Raw genomic sequence first — 15,827 nt, 5'->3', positions numbered from 1 at the left:
ATTTCGGAGAGGCCCTCCAACAGCACGCGTGCAATTTACCCGCCCCTCCAAAATCAGAGGTATTTATACTGTCTCAGCGGTGCCTCCGTCTCTGCCTCAGCAGAACGCTCCGCTGCAGGCCTGGGAGGCAGGCAGGATGGGAGCGCTTCCTCATCAATTAGCCCAGCTTCCCTGGCGCTTCCTCCGCCCCCTCCAAAAATCTCGTGGTGGGAGAGGGAAGCTTGAGTATGTGTAAACGGCGCTGTACCCCTGGGACACTTGGATCTTAACTATCTTACTGTACATATGGCTTTTCTCACAAACATACACACACAAACACACGTACATGCACGCATGCGCACACACGTACACACACACACATACACACACACGCACACACACGTACACACACACACACATATACACACGCACACACACACACCTGCGCGGCAGTCAGATTGGAACCTGCGTTTTTTTTTCCGTTTTTTTTCCAGTTCGGTGTGATGACTGTCATTTGTGAGACAGATGAATATTTACAACCATGACACTCCAAACTCTGGGCTTCTCAAGGTTATTATGAAAATTCGCGCTGACGAGCCGCCGGCACCTCCAGCAGAACCGCTCGCTCCAACCCGCCTCTTCTTTTCCCGCCGTTTCTATCCTGCTGTTGCTCCTGACGTCGTTCGCCGGGCGGGGATGATTTCGGAACGTACTGTCCGTTGGGAAAAGACCCGCTGACTCATCAACTTTTGTTCAAATTTTGTTTGCGATATTGAAACTGTTTGGAGTTCACATTACGTCAGCGAGATACGCGCACGTAGTAATACGTCAAACGGTTATTCATCCTTTGAGTTATGGAGAGGGTTTGAGGGGACTGTTAATGAAAACTTGATAATGCGTATAGTGTGTTAATGACAGCTCCCACGGATCCAAATATTCTAGGTTCTCGTTCATCATTTCTCACAGACTGATGTTTCCCCTGCTGTATTCTTTTATGTTTTGAAGAAGAATAAATGTTTGATGGCCTCAGTTGAAGTTTTTCAGCTCACGCAACATTCTGAGATTTCTTATGTGAATGTAGTGCTCTTGGGCTTTGTGATCACCTTAGTTTAGTGCTCTCCTGCAGGCTGTTCACAAACAGAACTCAGACATAAATGAACCAGTGAGTAAGTGAGTGACTCATTTGATTATACTCATGGGCTGGAACTTTCAAGCCGAACATGACTGGCGTCAAAACAAACAAAAAAATAAAAAAGCATAAAAACAAAACAACAACAAAAAAGAAGTGTGGGTTGGCAGTGTGTATTCAAGCTATTAGGTTGTTTCTGCCTCTCCTGTAGTACTGCGTGTGGCCTGTTGGATGTAAAATAGTTACTGGCCCTCCTGTGGTATTGTGTGACCTGATGTAAAATAGTCAATGTGTGTGTGTGTGCATGTGTGTTTTATTGTGTGTGTGTGTATGTGTGTGTTTTAGTGTGTGTGTGTGTGTTTTATTGTGTGTGTGCGCATGTATGCGTGTGTGTTTTATTGTGTGTGCGCCACATGCGTGTGTGTTTTATTGTGTGCGTGTGCGTGCGCGTACACATACGCGCGTGTGTTTCATTGTGTGCTGTCTCTCTTTCAGCCTTCCCTGAACCCTGAGGGAGGCACGTCGTCCGACGTGGTTCTTTTGAACCGCTGGAGTGTACGAAACTACCGCGTGCAGCGTGGAGACATCGTGTCTGTTCTGTGAGTAACAAAAGGTTTCTTTCCTTTAAAAACCGACAGCCCTTTTTTTTACACCAAGGCCGCGCAGAACTCCTGCCGATTTCAGGGCTCACAGTTACGAGTGGAATACATCACAGGAGACGGCTAACGAACCGTAAAAATCTGAAGCCCAAGAGGAATGATGTAATTTCCTGTTCCTGCTTTGAAACCTCTCAACCTGAAATACTGGCATATTTTCTTTTTGTAACCCATACTTTGATTGAAAAATAGGAGTCTGACACAAGCTGGCACATGTCATTTATGATATATTTTTTGTGTATTTAAAAAAATAAGCTGTGTGTATAGCTTTATAGTTTTAGCTGTCTTGTGGTACCAACAGAACGCATTGTGTGGATGGTGATTTACGGTCTTCTCTGGCGGCAAGACTAATTACAGCCTGCAGTTCCACCCTCTGCCAGAGTGGGCAGTATAGAAAAGCTCTCAGCCCCTCATGAGCAAAGAGCTACTCATGTTGGGGAGTGGTTAAATTTTTTTTGCCCCAAGACTAATTCGGCCTCGGGTTCTATGTACAGTTTTTAAAATGGAGTGCCTGTTGACACTACCCTATCGTGACCTCCGGCTTGCAGTACTGTTATCGAGATGCCAATTAGCACGCCACCGTGTTGTCAGGCACTGAGCATCAGGCCTTCTCTTTGTTGTGTCCCATGCACTATGGGAGTTCGGAAACGCACACACCGATGAGACCTCATCTTGTTCCCTACATCTCTGCAGACTGTTAGCCCAGCAGTCAGTCATCTGCGTATTCTTTTATCTTTCTTGTTTTTAAAATTTATTTGTATAATTTGTCATACGCATTTTCTCTCTCACGCACACATATACACACACCTACATACATCCATTTAATTTTCAATACCCAGCAGGTCATGTGGAGGATCCAAGAGAGCACTAATACACATGATTTCTGCTCTCAGTCCAGCTTGGAGCAGAGACACAATCATTTAACTTGAAGGAGAAACTGGACAACGGCCAGGGCCACGTGGAAACGGAATATAAATGGGTAAAATATCAACCCAATTTAGGTCGAGAGCCCCAAAAAAAGGGATGAGTGCAGATGGGGTTTTGGGAGGCTTTGCTCTGTTCCGCGGGTTTCAGCTAATGCTCTTGATTGCATCAGCAGGGTAGCGAAGCCGTCTCCTGTAAAAACATCGAATCTTCGGGCTGAATCTGTCAGTCTCGCTCCCGCAGGTCCTCGCCACGCGCTCACATGACCCGCGCGAGCTGAACACGGATGAACACGCGTCGCGCGTTCACGATCAGAGCGCGGGTTCGGGGTGTTAAATATTTTAAATCTTGCTCGTTGTTTGAGTGACATAAGAAATAAATCTTTATTGACAGTTGGATTGTGGGGGGAGGGGGGTGGGGTATGGGGGCTTGTTTCATCTCTTCCTCTATCTGTGGAAGAAATCTAATCCAGTATATCAGTTTCAAATGTGATGCTTGTCTCCCGCAGACTCTAATTCCCTTACATAATTGATATTCATTTTGAAAGCAAATAGTTCAAGGGAACGTATCGGCCTGCCGAGTAATATCTTATTTACAGAATACGGCTCATTTTATGCCAGCGCTTGATAAGGAAAATGATTGTGTTGTTTGTGCGTGCAGAAATATGCCCCTTTTTCTCATTGCATGTTTGTCATGCTTTCAGTGCAGGCCATTACGAACTTGATTTATTTTATGCGCTATCGTGAACATAACTGCTTCTTGTGAGCTGCTTGGCAACTGATGGCTGCGAGCATTATTTTCCTGCGGGGAAACATTTCAAAGCTTATAAATGGGTGTCATAAGAAATCGCGGCTGAAAACCCCATTTTTTGCGTGGGCCATATCGTCAAATGTTTCACCGTTTGCTGTAGTCACCGTTTGCACTGGTAGTGAACCTACAGTCAAAGCTGCTGACAATTTCTGCCTTAATCCATGATTTAATGGAGTATAGTATCCCTGCCAGGCTTCGGTCAAATAGACTCAAACAATTTTGTATGTCTTGTCTGTGTGTCGCAAATACTTTATTTGTCTTCTAGTTGGACATAGATCTTTCTGCTAATTTTAAAATGGTAAGTTTTGCAGTGGATATGGTCAAATGTGTCAACCTTTGAGGTGGACATATGGCCTTTGTAGTTTTGTGGATTGTCTTTTGTAGTCCATGGTACTGACAGTTGACAAAAACAAAAAATGTGTTGTTGTGTGTATTCAGCTGTTTAATACTGCTTGCTATGACCATTTTTACCAGATAATTGCAAGTCTGTGTGGATCTAGAAGCCAGGGACATAGGGTATACTTACTGCTGGTTTCTTCTTATACATTGTAAGAGTACCAGAGTCAATGCATGACACTGTTTTAACTAAGCTGAAGCAGTAGGGCCTCATTAAGTCTGATCAGCTAGTGCATAAATCCAGTTCATTGACACTCTTGCTCTCCCTGCTTAAAACAGAACTTGGCCGAAGCCACACTTCACTACACTTCCGACTGTAAGACCAGGTCTTCCTCTTCTCTTTTTTCCTCCCAACTTTTTCCTCTTTTCTTTTTCAGTGTATTTCTTTAGGACTTGGAAATTAAGGGAGGTTAAGCTGCTCGGATGCTCAGAAGTTGCTGAGCTGAGCTGACAATCTTTGCTCCGCAGAAACGCTTCCCCGGAGGAATCGGAGCGGTGTTCCGTTCGCCCGCGTCGGGCGGAACAAAGACCCCGGACCCCGAACGAGCACTTCTGCGGCGTGACGTCCTTTTTTAAAAAAAATTTTCTGTCAGAGATAAGGCACGGGCCCAGGAACTTTAGAGGGGGAGGGGGGGGGGGCGAAGAGCGCTGATGCTTGGGGACAGCGCAGCCGTTTCGTGGCAGTCCCTCTCGGGTGGGTCCGGTGGGACTGCGCGGGACAGGAAGTCGGGCCAGGGAACGAAATTACTTGGGCGCGCATTTCTCCCTCGCTCCGCCTGCGTGACATTTGTGGATATGTTCGCACCCATTACCGTCCCTTTGTCTGACGTGCGCGCGAGTGACACATCAGATTACATTACCAGCGTTTAGCGGACGCTCTTATCCAGACACAACTCTTAATATCGTATCCATTTTTTCCCGCTGGATATACTATACTGGAGTGATTCAGGTTAAGTACCTTGCTCAAGGGTACAAGGGTACAGTGTCCTACCGGAGAATCGGACCCGCAACCCTTGGGTTACAAGCTCAGTTCCCTAACCATTATAACCGCGCTGCCGCCGCTGATGTGAATGGGCTCGTTGTGAAATGGCTTCCATTAAGATGAGAAGAATTCCTTTCACTCGGATCCTGACTCCATCTTGTGAGCTCACTTTAAACTTTATATTTCAAACAGCCCTTCAGTGGATCTGTTTCCATGCCCACTGGGTCAAAATTCACATTTTTTTACCATTTTTTGCTCTTACTGCACAGTTTCTTTTAAAATCGCTGAATGAAAATATGCCTATATTCTAGAATTCTGGGTTTTTCATTTTGTTCAAAAGTGGGTTTTAATATGAAGTGGAAAGTCAAAGCCGTTTTAGTTCAGTTATTTAACGGAACGCTACATGGGAATTTTTGACAAAAGTTGACCGAAAGTTTACAAAAGTAAAACGACAGCGGAGCATGAACACTTAGGTGGCTAATTTACAGCGGTAAATTAGCCACCTCCAAGGTGCGAACGTGGGATCGAGGTTCACGCTGGGATAAAATAAACCTTACTCTGACACCTGGGACTGCAGGTCGAGACAGAGAGCGGTTGTTTTGTCTGCCGCTGGCCAAGCGCATATCAGGTGCTCGGGGTCTTAATTATGTGGCTATCTTTATGGCCTACCGAGTTTGACCTGATGTGCTACGATTTGCAAAAGCCCCACCCCCCCTTAGGCCAGCTTAGAAAGTCACCTAATGAAGTAGCATAAATATTAATTGCCTGGCGTTACTGCAGGCCCCAATTTCAATGGTTTACACGTGGGCCTTCAAAGTGAATTCTGCTTATTCTTCAAAAGAATTCATTTTAGCTTTAATTGCCGGACGCACAGGAAAGAGGGCCAAGTCACGGATGAATGTAAATGGGCCATTAATATGTTGTCGGTGCAATTTTATTGCTCTTGTTGCCATATATTTTATTCATGAGATTGAGTGGGGTGGGGAGGTGGGGGGGCACAGGTCCGCTTTGAAAATTACTGGCAAACAGAAGAGAATCACACAGGTCATTACTCACCACATACCTGCATTGCCTTACAGTCTGGCAGATCCATGCCCCTCTTCAGAGAGAGAGACAAAGAGAGAGAGAGAGAGAGAGATAAAGTGTGTGTGTGTGTGAGTGAGAGAGAGAGAGAGAGAGAGAGAGAGAGAGAGAGCAGCCTTGCAATAGCTAACAGAAGCGACTGGCCACCAGTGATAGGCCTGGCTTCCCCAAGGGAGAGAGCGATTATTTGTGCTGTTGTTATACAGTTTATATTTATTATATCTATTGTTCCTCTTATTGCATATTATTGTTATTGTTATTAACATTAGTATGATAGATTGTAATTAACCATCACCGCTTTGATGACATGCATTCCAATAAAGCAGAGACAGAGTGAGAGAAAAAGAGGGAGAAAAGGGAGGGAGATGGGTAGAGAGGGAGTGAGAGAAAAGGGTAGAGAGAGATGGAGACAGAGAAAGAGAGATAATTATTTGAGGGATTATTTAGAGAGGCGGAGCCTCACTCCACAGCAGACGTCTGAAACTAATTTTCGGTGAATCTCTATCTTGTGGCCACACTAATTAAATCACCCCATGGGAGACTGGCTGTTTTCATTTAAAAAAATCCCCCACCCCCTCCTCCTTCTTTAACATTAGCAGCATGAGCCACCGGGATCGGCAGAAACAACTCGTGCTAATGTGTGAAATTACAGGAGCGATCTCGCTAAAGTGTGCGGACGTATCGGGATGCAGGCGTGCCGCAAGGTGCAGGAGGAGGCAGCCACAGGCATGTTTTCTCCTGCCCTGTGGCGCTTAATCTTGGTTCTCTCTCTGTTCCTCTCCATATTATGCAACATATTATGCTGCCAAATTTGCAAAGCTCCTTTTCTCTCCAAAGATGATTTATAATTGTTGGGCCTCAGGTAGGGTTGGGAAGTTTGGGTGTGTTGTTGTAAATTTTGTAAAAAAAAGAGCTCTAATTTCTGTATATTTTTCGCACTGGGTGAGGACATGCAGCTCTGTCTCTTTTTGCCGTTGGTTACAGTGATCATAGCCTCTATTCTTGGGCCAGCCAAGTCTGCCAGTGGTGGCCAGTCTCTTGTTAGGCTTTGCTCGCTGATTCTCTCTGACTCTCGCTCTCTCTCTCTCTCTCTCTCTCGCTCTGTCTCACACTCTCCCTCTCTCAGCTTGTTTAGCTGCACATTCCACATCTCAGGCCTTGTGCAGACTCGGTCAATAAACTGTGATAAATGAATCTTTCATCCGGGCTAAATTTTTGAGTTTAGATAGGTTCCCTTGAAGAGGGTGTTCTCCTCAGAAGCTGGTTGCGGAGTACAATTCCGCCTCTTAATTATAAGGTGCCTTCAACAAAGAAAAATGATGCAAGGCCTTTTTTCACTTTTTTAGTGGTTGAACTTGTCAGTTTGAGATATGGAGGTCTGGAAAGCAGGGTAAGAGAGGAAGCAAAGCGCAAGAAACAGACCAAGCTGTGAATCTCTGGAAGAATCCAAACTGAAGAAGTAGAGCAACGTTTGTTTATCAGAATCAGACTCCGTGCGCAGTGACTGACATATTGGCTATAAAACAACAGGATGTAAAATGCTCAAATATCGCAAATCAAAAGATGTGGGTCAGCACACACGTGTGTTTTTCTGAAAGTACAAGAAATGATTTCCAATTTGTCACTACTATACGGGTTCTTTAATTTGGGTCTAGCAGGGAAAAGTGAAATCTGAAATGAGACTAGTGAAGAACATCATCACAAACGTATGATTTGCAAATCTCCATATACATCAACGGAACTCATACATCACCAGAACAAAATAGAATGAGTAACAGTTGCAAAGGCTGAACAAGGCTGAGGAAAAAATGAGTGTCTGTATCAGAGTGAGGATATAAGCCATTGCACGCCATGAAAATGTATCCATATTCAACACTTAGCACACCCAGCTCCCCCCCTGGCGCACACTGGTTTCCTCTTACCTCGTCTTCACCTGGAAGACCACGTTTCCCACAACGCACTAGGCACCTACAAGCAGTTACTCAATCATTCACGCGGCCAGTAAATTAATTGCAATTAATTTGCCATGAATTGGGTCACAAAACTGGATTTAACACGTGACAGGTGCACAAGCATTGGCTGCTTATCCTACCATAGATATTCTGATGGATCTGTACATGTATTTGGCATGGCTGCCTCCTGTCTCTACCAGGCAATCAGCTTTGCATGCCCAACAGGTTTACTTTAAAATCACATGAACTCCAATAAAATATATTGTCCCTGCTTTGAATGTTCTAGAAACCGAGAGCTATTTCTAGATAACCGGAGCATTCCAGCACAGAACTGGCTGGTCGAAGGCGGTGTACGTGTCGCCGTGCTGGATCAGTTTGTTCTGAAACTGTTCTTGCATCTTTGCATGTGTGTGGCACATGTACTGTTCTAAACAGATGGGAAAGCTAGTCCAGTACAGTTTGTGCCAGTTTGTTATTTTTTTTTTCTGTTTGCTAGCTTTTAGGCTACACCTGGGTATGTGCAGTTTGGTTTGCCTTTTTCCAAAAAAGCCCTAATTAATGTGAAATATTTAGCATGATTTAAAAACTATATGTTATGTTTCTTCTTGTTTCTTTCTCTCTCTCTCTCTCTCTCTCTCTCTCTCTCTCTCTCTATATATATATATATATATATATATATATATATACATTATGTATATAATGAATAGTCTATATATATTATAGTCTAATATTTTTCTGGTAAATGCATTTTAATAATGCAATTTATGACATGTAATGCATTTTTACAAGCTCAGAAGGCAGGTTGGTTGTGCTAGTACGAGATATCCTCCTTATTCTTGTGCCGTGTAATTTTGAAAACATCAAAGATTATTTTTTTGACATCCCAAGCAGTTAGAGAACACGCTTTGAAATGAGAATTACCTCAGCATAGAGTATTTTCTCTTTTCTTAATATAACAGAAGCTTACACTTGAACAGATTGAGCCGCCAAGTTATTCGCTTGACATATTGAGGACAAGATGAAAGTGCAGATTTATAAAACCGAGCGGTGAAAAAAGAAGATGGGAACATGGTTGTGCATGTTTTACGGATGAACATAACTATTAAAAGCAAATGTATTGATTGCCAGGATGCATAGAACATGGTTTTTCAGGACTTGAAAGTGATAAAATCACTCCCCAATTCTTTCAGAATTTAATTGTAATCATTTTTTGATGTGCAATCAAGAGTCGGTCGTTCTTGGTTACATACCTAATAACTAGGCCTCTGTTGTTATACTTCCCTGGCAAGTTAATATTTGCTACTAGTAGAATGATCTGGGTTTTTCCTTCCATCAGCTTTAGATGAAGAAAAAAAGAGAATTTGTCCATTTTCCATTTAAAAATGTTTTCCTTCATCTTTACTGTTATAGAAATGCTACATTATATTCCTGTTCTTTGCAAATATAATAATAATTCATTTTTAAATTAAGGCTCTAAATTTGTAAGACTCTTAACGCGAACACACCTTCCTGTTGCGCTTGTGGACTCAACAATCGTCCGTAGCACATTTCTGCCCAAACCATTGCCGCATTGCAGTCTGGGAAAATGAGGCAATTGGGTAAAGAAAATAATGGATCGCTATCAGCCTGTGTAAAGCTTAACAAAGTATTGATTTTATCATTGTGATGTTAATGGCTTAATATCTTAAAGACCCAATCTTTTTACTGGCCTGAAGGATAACGATGAGGTGCTTTTCTAATTTGAACAAGCAAGCTGCTGAAACAATTTGTAGTTGTCTGCTGTATCCAAAAGTTTTATGCACATGCACGCACACACGCACGCACACGTACAGTACCTTTCTGGCTAAAAATATGGTTTCCTCTCCTCAAACCTGGCCACAAATGGACCTTTCCACAAGACAATGATGACTAGCATTTCCCAAAATCAAGAAAAGGTTAACCCTTAGAGACCAAAGGTGATTTTGATGATTTTTTTCACTATCCTCAGTTTTTTGTTGATTAAAAAAAGCCTCCATTAGGAAATGTCAAGCTTTGGCCTGAATATGGATATGGATGTAGATATGGATTATTTGGTATGCTTGTTATATGAAAAAATAATTATTTTCAGTTACTGAAAAAATGTGTTCACTTGAGTACATCTCCAAAATCATAGGTGTCAGTTCAGGTATATCAATAGCATCTTACATTACGAGAATAGATTGTATGGAGTAGCAACGTCATGGAGCCATGTCAACTGGACAGACCATTGCTTTATAATGTATAGAAACTGGTGGAAAGATGCTCAGAGAACTGCAATGGTCAAATAAAACGTATTTTATTTTGATGACACTGCAAGCAATTCACTGATCCCAAAATTAGTCTTGAACCCGATTGAAGATGTATGGTTTTAATCTAAGAGAGCAGTCCACGGGCACAGATCGAAAGACCTTGAAAGCTTCTGTATGTGGCAATAGTCAAAGATCTCTCTTAATATGTCCACCGATCTTTTTGGTATACTCCCTCCTTAATGGCAACGTGATTTGATAGGTCTAGGTCGATAGTAATACGACGCTGTCAAGTGAGTTCGGGAGGGACTGCGTGCGGTGTGGGTGTCCGTGGTCACGCACTGGAGCCAGCGTTTTCGCGCGGGGGGGGCTAATTTGTTTTCCGAGGCGATAGCTCTTGGTGGGCAGAGCCGGCGGTGCGGCGGCGAGAGGGTCTGAATTAAGATGCACGGGTGCGCTGTCAACACTGTAATCCTTTAATAAAGTGCGCGGCTTTTCCGGGATTACGGTTTGTAATCGTCCGCGAGACGGGAGAGGCCCCGGAACGCATCTGGCCGCCGCCCCCCCCGATAGGAGCGTCTCCTCTCCTCCTCATTTTCGCCATTTCACACCTGTTACCGGGGGCTACGGCGGCTGCTCCGAGACCCGCGTGCTACGAGACGTCCGGTAACCTAGGCAACGTCATATTCTAATTCTGGAGCGGCGGTCGGCAGGCGGAGGCAGAGACTGGCGGAGAAATTGCCAGGCGACGATAACGTGTAAACCCGTGTCCTTGTGGGCTGTAATGGGTGGTGTATGTATGTATATATATATATATACCTGTATATACCTGTATAGTCATGGTAAAATGCAGGTTTACTTTGTCTACATGTGATCAGCGGACGCTGTACCTCCCAGGCGTGCGTTAGCCTACTCTCACCTGATGAGTCGGTGTGTGTTTAACCTGGAGTTTATTCTTGTTGCTGCAGTAACACAGTGTGACCCTTGCAGAACCTCATAGTTATTTTTTTCTAGTCTTTACAGTATATCACAGTATCATGCCCTGTTCAAGCAGGCTAGCATCCTCTGCTTGTATCTTGTGCTAATTAATTTATGCTGAGCACCAGTAAATCTTTAGCCTTAGCTAATGTATGTAAATTTCTCATTGACAAGTTTAATTTACCTGTACATTTTGCTGAAACTCAATATTAATGCTTTTTTTTCAGCTGGCATATATTTTTCTTTCTCGCACTTTTTTTTTTTTAAAGAAGTACTCTGCATGTTTGTGGCCTGCTTTGCTGAGAAACATTCTAGGAGTGGTTCTTTGAGCATCACAGTTGCGTGTTGCATTCGTAGGGTGTTAAGCGGCGATTCGACGCGGGTCTGTGGCGTCCGTGTCCTTCGCGGGTCAATTTGAGAGCTGTCTGAAGAGAAAGAGTGTGTTCCTGATGAGGGACGAGAGAATGAGAGCGATGCCTTCATTTGCCCCGTGCCGGTCTGTCTCCTTTACTTACTCCAGCATGGCTGGAGGTATCTTCACCTTCTCCCCTCAGAACCATGAGCAGAATGAGCACAGCTGAACCTGCCATAAAATGCCTTTCTTTCTGTCTTTTTTTCTATCTCTCTTTCTTCTCTGTCTCTTTTCCTCTTTCTCTCTCACTCTCTCCCTTTCAGTTTCTCTGCTTGTTTAGCTGCACATTTCACAACTCAGCCCCTGTGCAGTCAATAAGCTCTCTCTCTCTCTCTCACTCTCTCTCTTCCTCCTTCTCTCTCTCTCTCTGCGCCATTGCAGTACCGATGACCTTTTTGGTCGCTGAAGCTTCTGGCAGGAACTCACCTCCTCTCTTAACTGCAGGTATATATGAGCCCCGCGCTGCTGAAGATGTATTGCAGCTCCACACTTATCCAGACCATTCATTCATCCATTCAGTCATTCATTCATTCATTCATTAGGTCTTGGCCAAGTCATTATGGAGATTCATTGGCCCACAGCTGCCCCAGACCAGGGTTATTATTTTAGGCGGGGTGATTTATGATCATTCCCCCCAGGGGTATATAATGCTAGAAATTTACCCCATATGTCCCCTCCCCCTCCCCCGCCCAGGACGCGGCTGCCTGGCGACCCTCACGCTAATGCGGATTGTTCGAGCGCCGGGGGGTCCCCCCCCCCCTCCCCTCCCCATCCCCCCCCCAATCGCCCCTCACCCGGGCGAGTAGCCGTGGAGGTGAGCCCCAAGGCCCGGCCGGGCGATCACAAGTGACAGATACAAACTGGGGAGAGGCGGTCGGCGCTTAGCCTCTTTACCGCCGCAATCTGACACGACGTGGGGGGGGGCGGCGGAGGAGCGCCCCCGGGCCTCCCGTAACCCATTTCCTCTTTTAGTCCGGCTTTTGGCGCCGTATCGAAAAAATGATCTGCCACTGTAGGCCATTAATGCACACTGGAGATAGGGCAAATGGGATTTTTTTTTTGTGCCGTATGGAACAAGGGTGCAGTTTCCTGACACTAGAAAAAAAAGAAAAAAGAAAAGATTTACACCGAGCAATAGCACCAGACCAGAATAACAACCTTCCCAGGCTAGCGAGTATGTAAGTATCATCGCTGAAGCACTAAATATGCAAGTCAAATATGCTAAGCGTGAATAGAAATAGAAATCCTTAATACGTACAGGTTACATCCATAACAAGCCCTCCGGTCTTAAAATAAAGCAGGAACACGAGTTCCCCCCGGGGGGGCGTTCCCCAAGGACAGGCTGAGTCCCGTCTCATCTGTAGTTGAAGTCATTATGGCTGTGTCATTAGCCGACATTGAGTCTGGAGCTCGCAGTAGCGGGGCGCGGTTGGATTCGTCTCGCCGGAGGAAGATGAGCTCGACTGCGTTAGCGATGCGATTTTATTGATATTCGTGCACTCTGAAACAGTTGCCGAAATTAGGGGGGGGGGAAAGCTAAAAAAAAAAAAAAAAAAGAAAAACATCCCCTGCCTATTTTTGGTTGCTTTACCCTAATTTTGTTAAATCAGGATTGCAGCAGGTGCCTTTTTTACGTAGCGGCGTGCGGAAGTCGTCCGTGAAAGCGCAGGCATCGAGCGGAGGTGACTCAGAGGCGTCGGAGTCACAGCTGGTGGTCGCAGTTCATGCACTCACTGGATACAGATTTAGACGCAAATGGAAATGCACATAATTGAAAGATCAAGTGGGCTTTGGTTTAATCTGGGCTTCTTTAGTGGGAGAGTGCTGAACATGGCGTCTCCCTGGGAATGAATGTAGGCTACTGCAGACAAAGTTACATTTTAGAAATGCAAAGAGGATATTTGAATGTATTTTATTTTTTAATTTCCATTTTATTCCCCTCTACCCAGAATCAAACCAGTTTCCTCCAGTGCTCAAACACTTCCTTTTCCCATTATTTCTGTATGAAAAAAATTCCAAAGCTTGTGAAATTTCAGATCTCTTGAATATTATGTGCCCTGCAATAGATTGGCGGCCTGTCCGGGGTGTATTCCTGCCTCTCGCCCAATGCACGCTGGGATAGGCTCCAGCACCCCCTGCGGCCCTACTCAGGATAAGCGGGTATAGATAATGGATGGATGGATGGATGAATATTATGTGGAGTATAATACTGCACTATATTGAAGACAATAGGTATAGTTGTAGTAATTGATCAGATTAAAATGAACAGATTTTGAAGTTTGAATTTGTCTGGCAGTTACAGTCGTAAACCAAAAGCCACTTTTTCTCAACGTCTCTCATTCTCTGTGAGGTGGATGGGATGAGATGGTAATGTGGTGCCTACTAAGAAAAGGTTGAAGTTCAATGGCATTTGATGGGCATTTAGGTATTTACTATTATTACACTGTGTATCCCTCTCAACCTGAGACATTTTTTTTCCTGCGTGTATCTTTTGTTGGAGTTTTCATGCCAAAAAAGATTAACATAAGGGATAATAGTGACTTTTTGGATCCACACTGCGCTAAATCTCAGCTGACACTGAGAAAAGAAGAAAAAAAGAAAACTAAAACATTCCTTTGACTAGTAAAAATAAATAAAAAATTGTGCAATGAACTGTAAATTCCCACAGTCATTGGTTTGTATGCCAGCTTTGGTCTTTGAACACATAAAAGGTTTCTTAATAAAAGGCGCTGGCCTTCAACTGCACATTCTTATTTACCTAATGGACTCACATAAAATATATCACCTCACATTCTTCTGCCACTTTTGAATGTTTGGCGAATACACAAGCGTGGGATTGTTTGTCAGAAATCCGTTTGAAACGCGACAGAGGAGAGGCGGCAGAGAGCCTTTTGTGGTTTTTTCGTGTGCGGAATCTGGAGGTAAAGCAGAGGAGAAAAAAGGCAGGCGTTTTACCGGGGTTCTGAGTGAGATGTCTACCTGTCAGACCGCCAGTTTGTCACCTGAGAACTGCGCGGCGTGACGGATGTTGCGGCGGTTCACCTGAGCTACCCTTGCTCCCTCGTTCCCCCGCAGAAAAAGAAGAGGGCAAATATATTAAGCCTCGGGTGTCCATTTTGTGCGAACCCGGCTGAGCTGAGCCCGACAGAGCTTAGCTGCGGTAGATCATATAGGCATTACCCGCGCAGTCAGCCAACCGCGTTTCGGCAAACGCATTACGATGTTCAGAACCTTGTGGCGATTAATTAACACCGCCGGTTAAACTGATGGCGATCGCTAACGATCGTGTAATAAATCACGTGCCGTCCGTGTATTGTTTGCCGTATTGCGAAGGCACTCGTCTGACGCTCGGCTGGAAGTAATGATAAAAAAAGGAAATCTGAAAAAAATAATTGTGAATATCGTCTCAGCAGTCAACCTGCGACATTTGATTACTTTTATTTTTTTTTACGAATAAGAATTGTCTCCGAACAGGAACAGGAAGCCGACGGGATTTAGCGACGGCACGCGGCGCCGTGAGTTCGCCGTGTTTCTTTTTTTTTTTTTTGCTTAATTTTATCTCAGTGTGAGACTGCAAATGAAGTCCTGAGAACTCATACATTAACGACTCAGTTTATCATTCGAACCCTGAAGAATCGCGGGAGGTACGGAACAAATGAAACAAAAGGTGTGAAAGGTAGGTTGGAAGGCAATGAATTATGAAGGGAGAAAAGTCGCACCTTTGAATTGCAACAGATGAACATTTGCACATTTCTTTGTAGGTGCAAATGCAAACAATTGCTTAGTGTTTGTGGGGTTCCAAAAAAAATCAAGGCCAACGCTGAAGACAGCTGTGCTCAGGTACAGTGTACCTGCGTACCTGCGACTGGACCTGTGCCATGCTTCTCCACCTGTGCTTTCTCACCGCATTTCACCAGTACTTTAACATTGGCCATAATAATGTGCAATCTCTCCATGTATTTCTGCAGTGTTACTAATCAGTAATGACCATGCTAACATGTGATGTCTTCCATCTCTCCATTTGTTTCTGCATTATTACTGGTTAATGATGTTCATATTAATGTGCAATATCTCCACCTCTCCATGCTTTCCTGCAGTATTACTGATCAGTAATGACCATACTAACATGGGAAATCTCCACCTCTCCATGCTTTCCTGCAGTACTACTGATCAGTAATGACCATACTAACATGGGAAATCTCCACCTCTCCATGCTTTCCTGCAGTATTACTGATCAGTAATGACCATACTAACATGGGAAA

General features: G+C 44.2%; 1 protein-coding gene across 2 annotated transcripts in view; it reads left to right on the top strand.

Moving 5' to 3' along the window:
• immp2l (inner mitochondrial membrane peptidase subunit 2) overlaps positions 1 to 15,827 on the top strand; it is a 197,612-nt gene that overhangs the window by 23,643 nt on the left and 158,142 nt on the right. For both annotated transcript variants that reach the window (XM_064344821.1, XM_064344820.1), the window contains exon 3: positions 1,604 to 1,707. In XM_064344821.1, the coding sequence (XP_064200891.1) occupies positions 1,604 to 1,707 (104 nt within the window). The remainder of the gene's footprint in view (positions 1 to 1,603; positions 1,708 to 15,827) is intronic.

Source organism: Anguilla rostrata, chromosome 7, assembly GCF_018555375.3.
Source record: "Anguilla rostrata isolate EN2019 chromosome 7, ASM1855537v3, whole genome shotgun sequence".
NCBI classification, from domain to species: Eukaryota; Metazoa; Chordata; class Actinopteri; order Anguilliformes; family Anguillidae; genus Anguilla; species Anguilla rostrata.
Note: the sequence above shows the minus strand (reverse complement) of the source record. Positions and strands in the feature narration are given on the sequence as shown.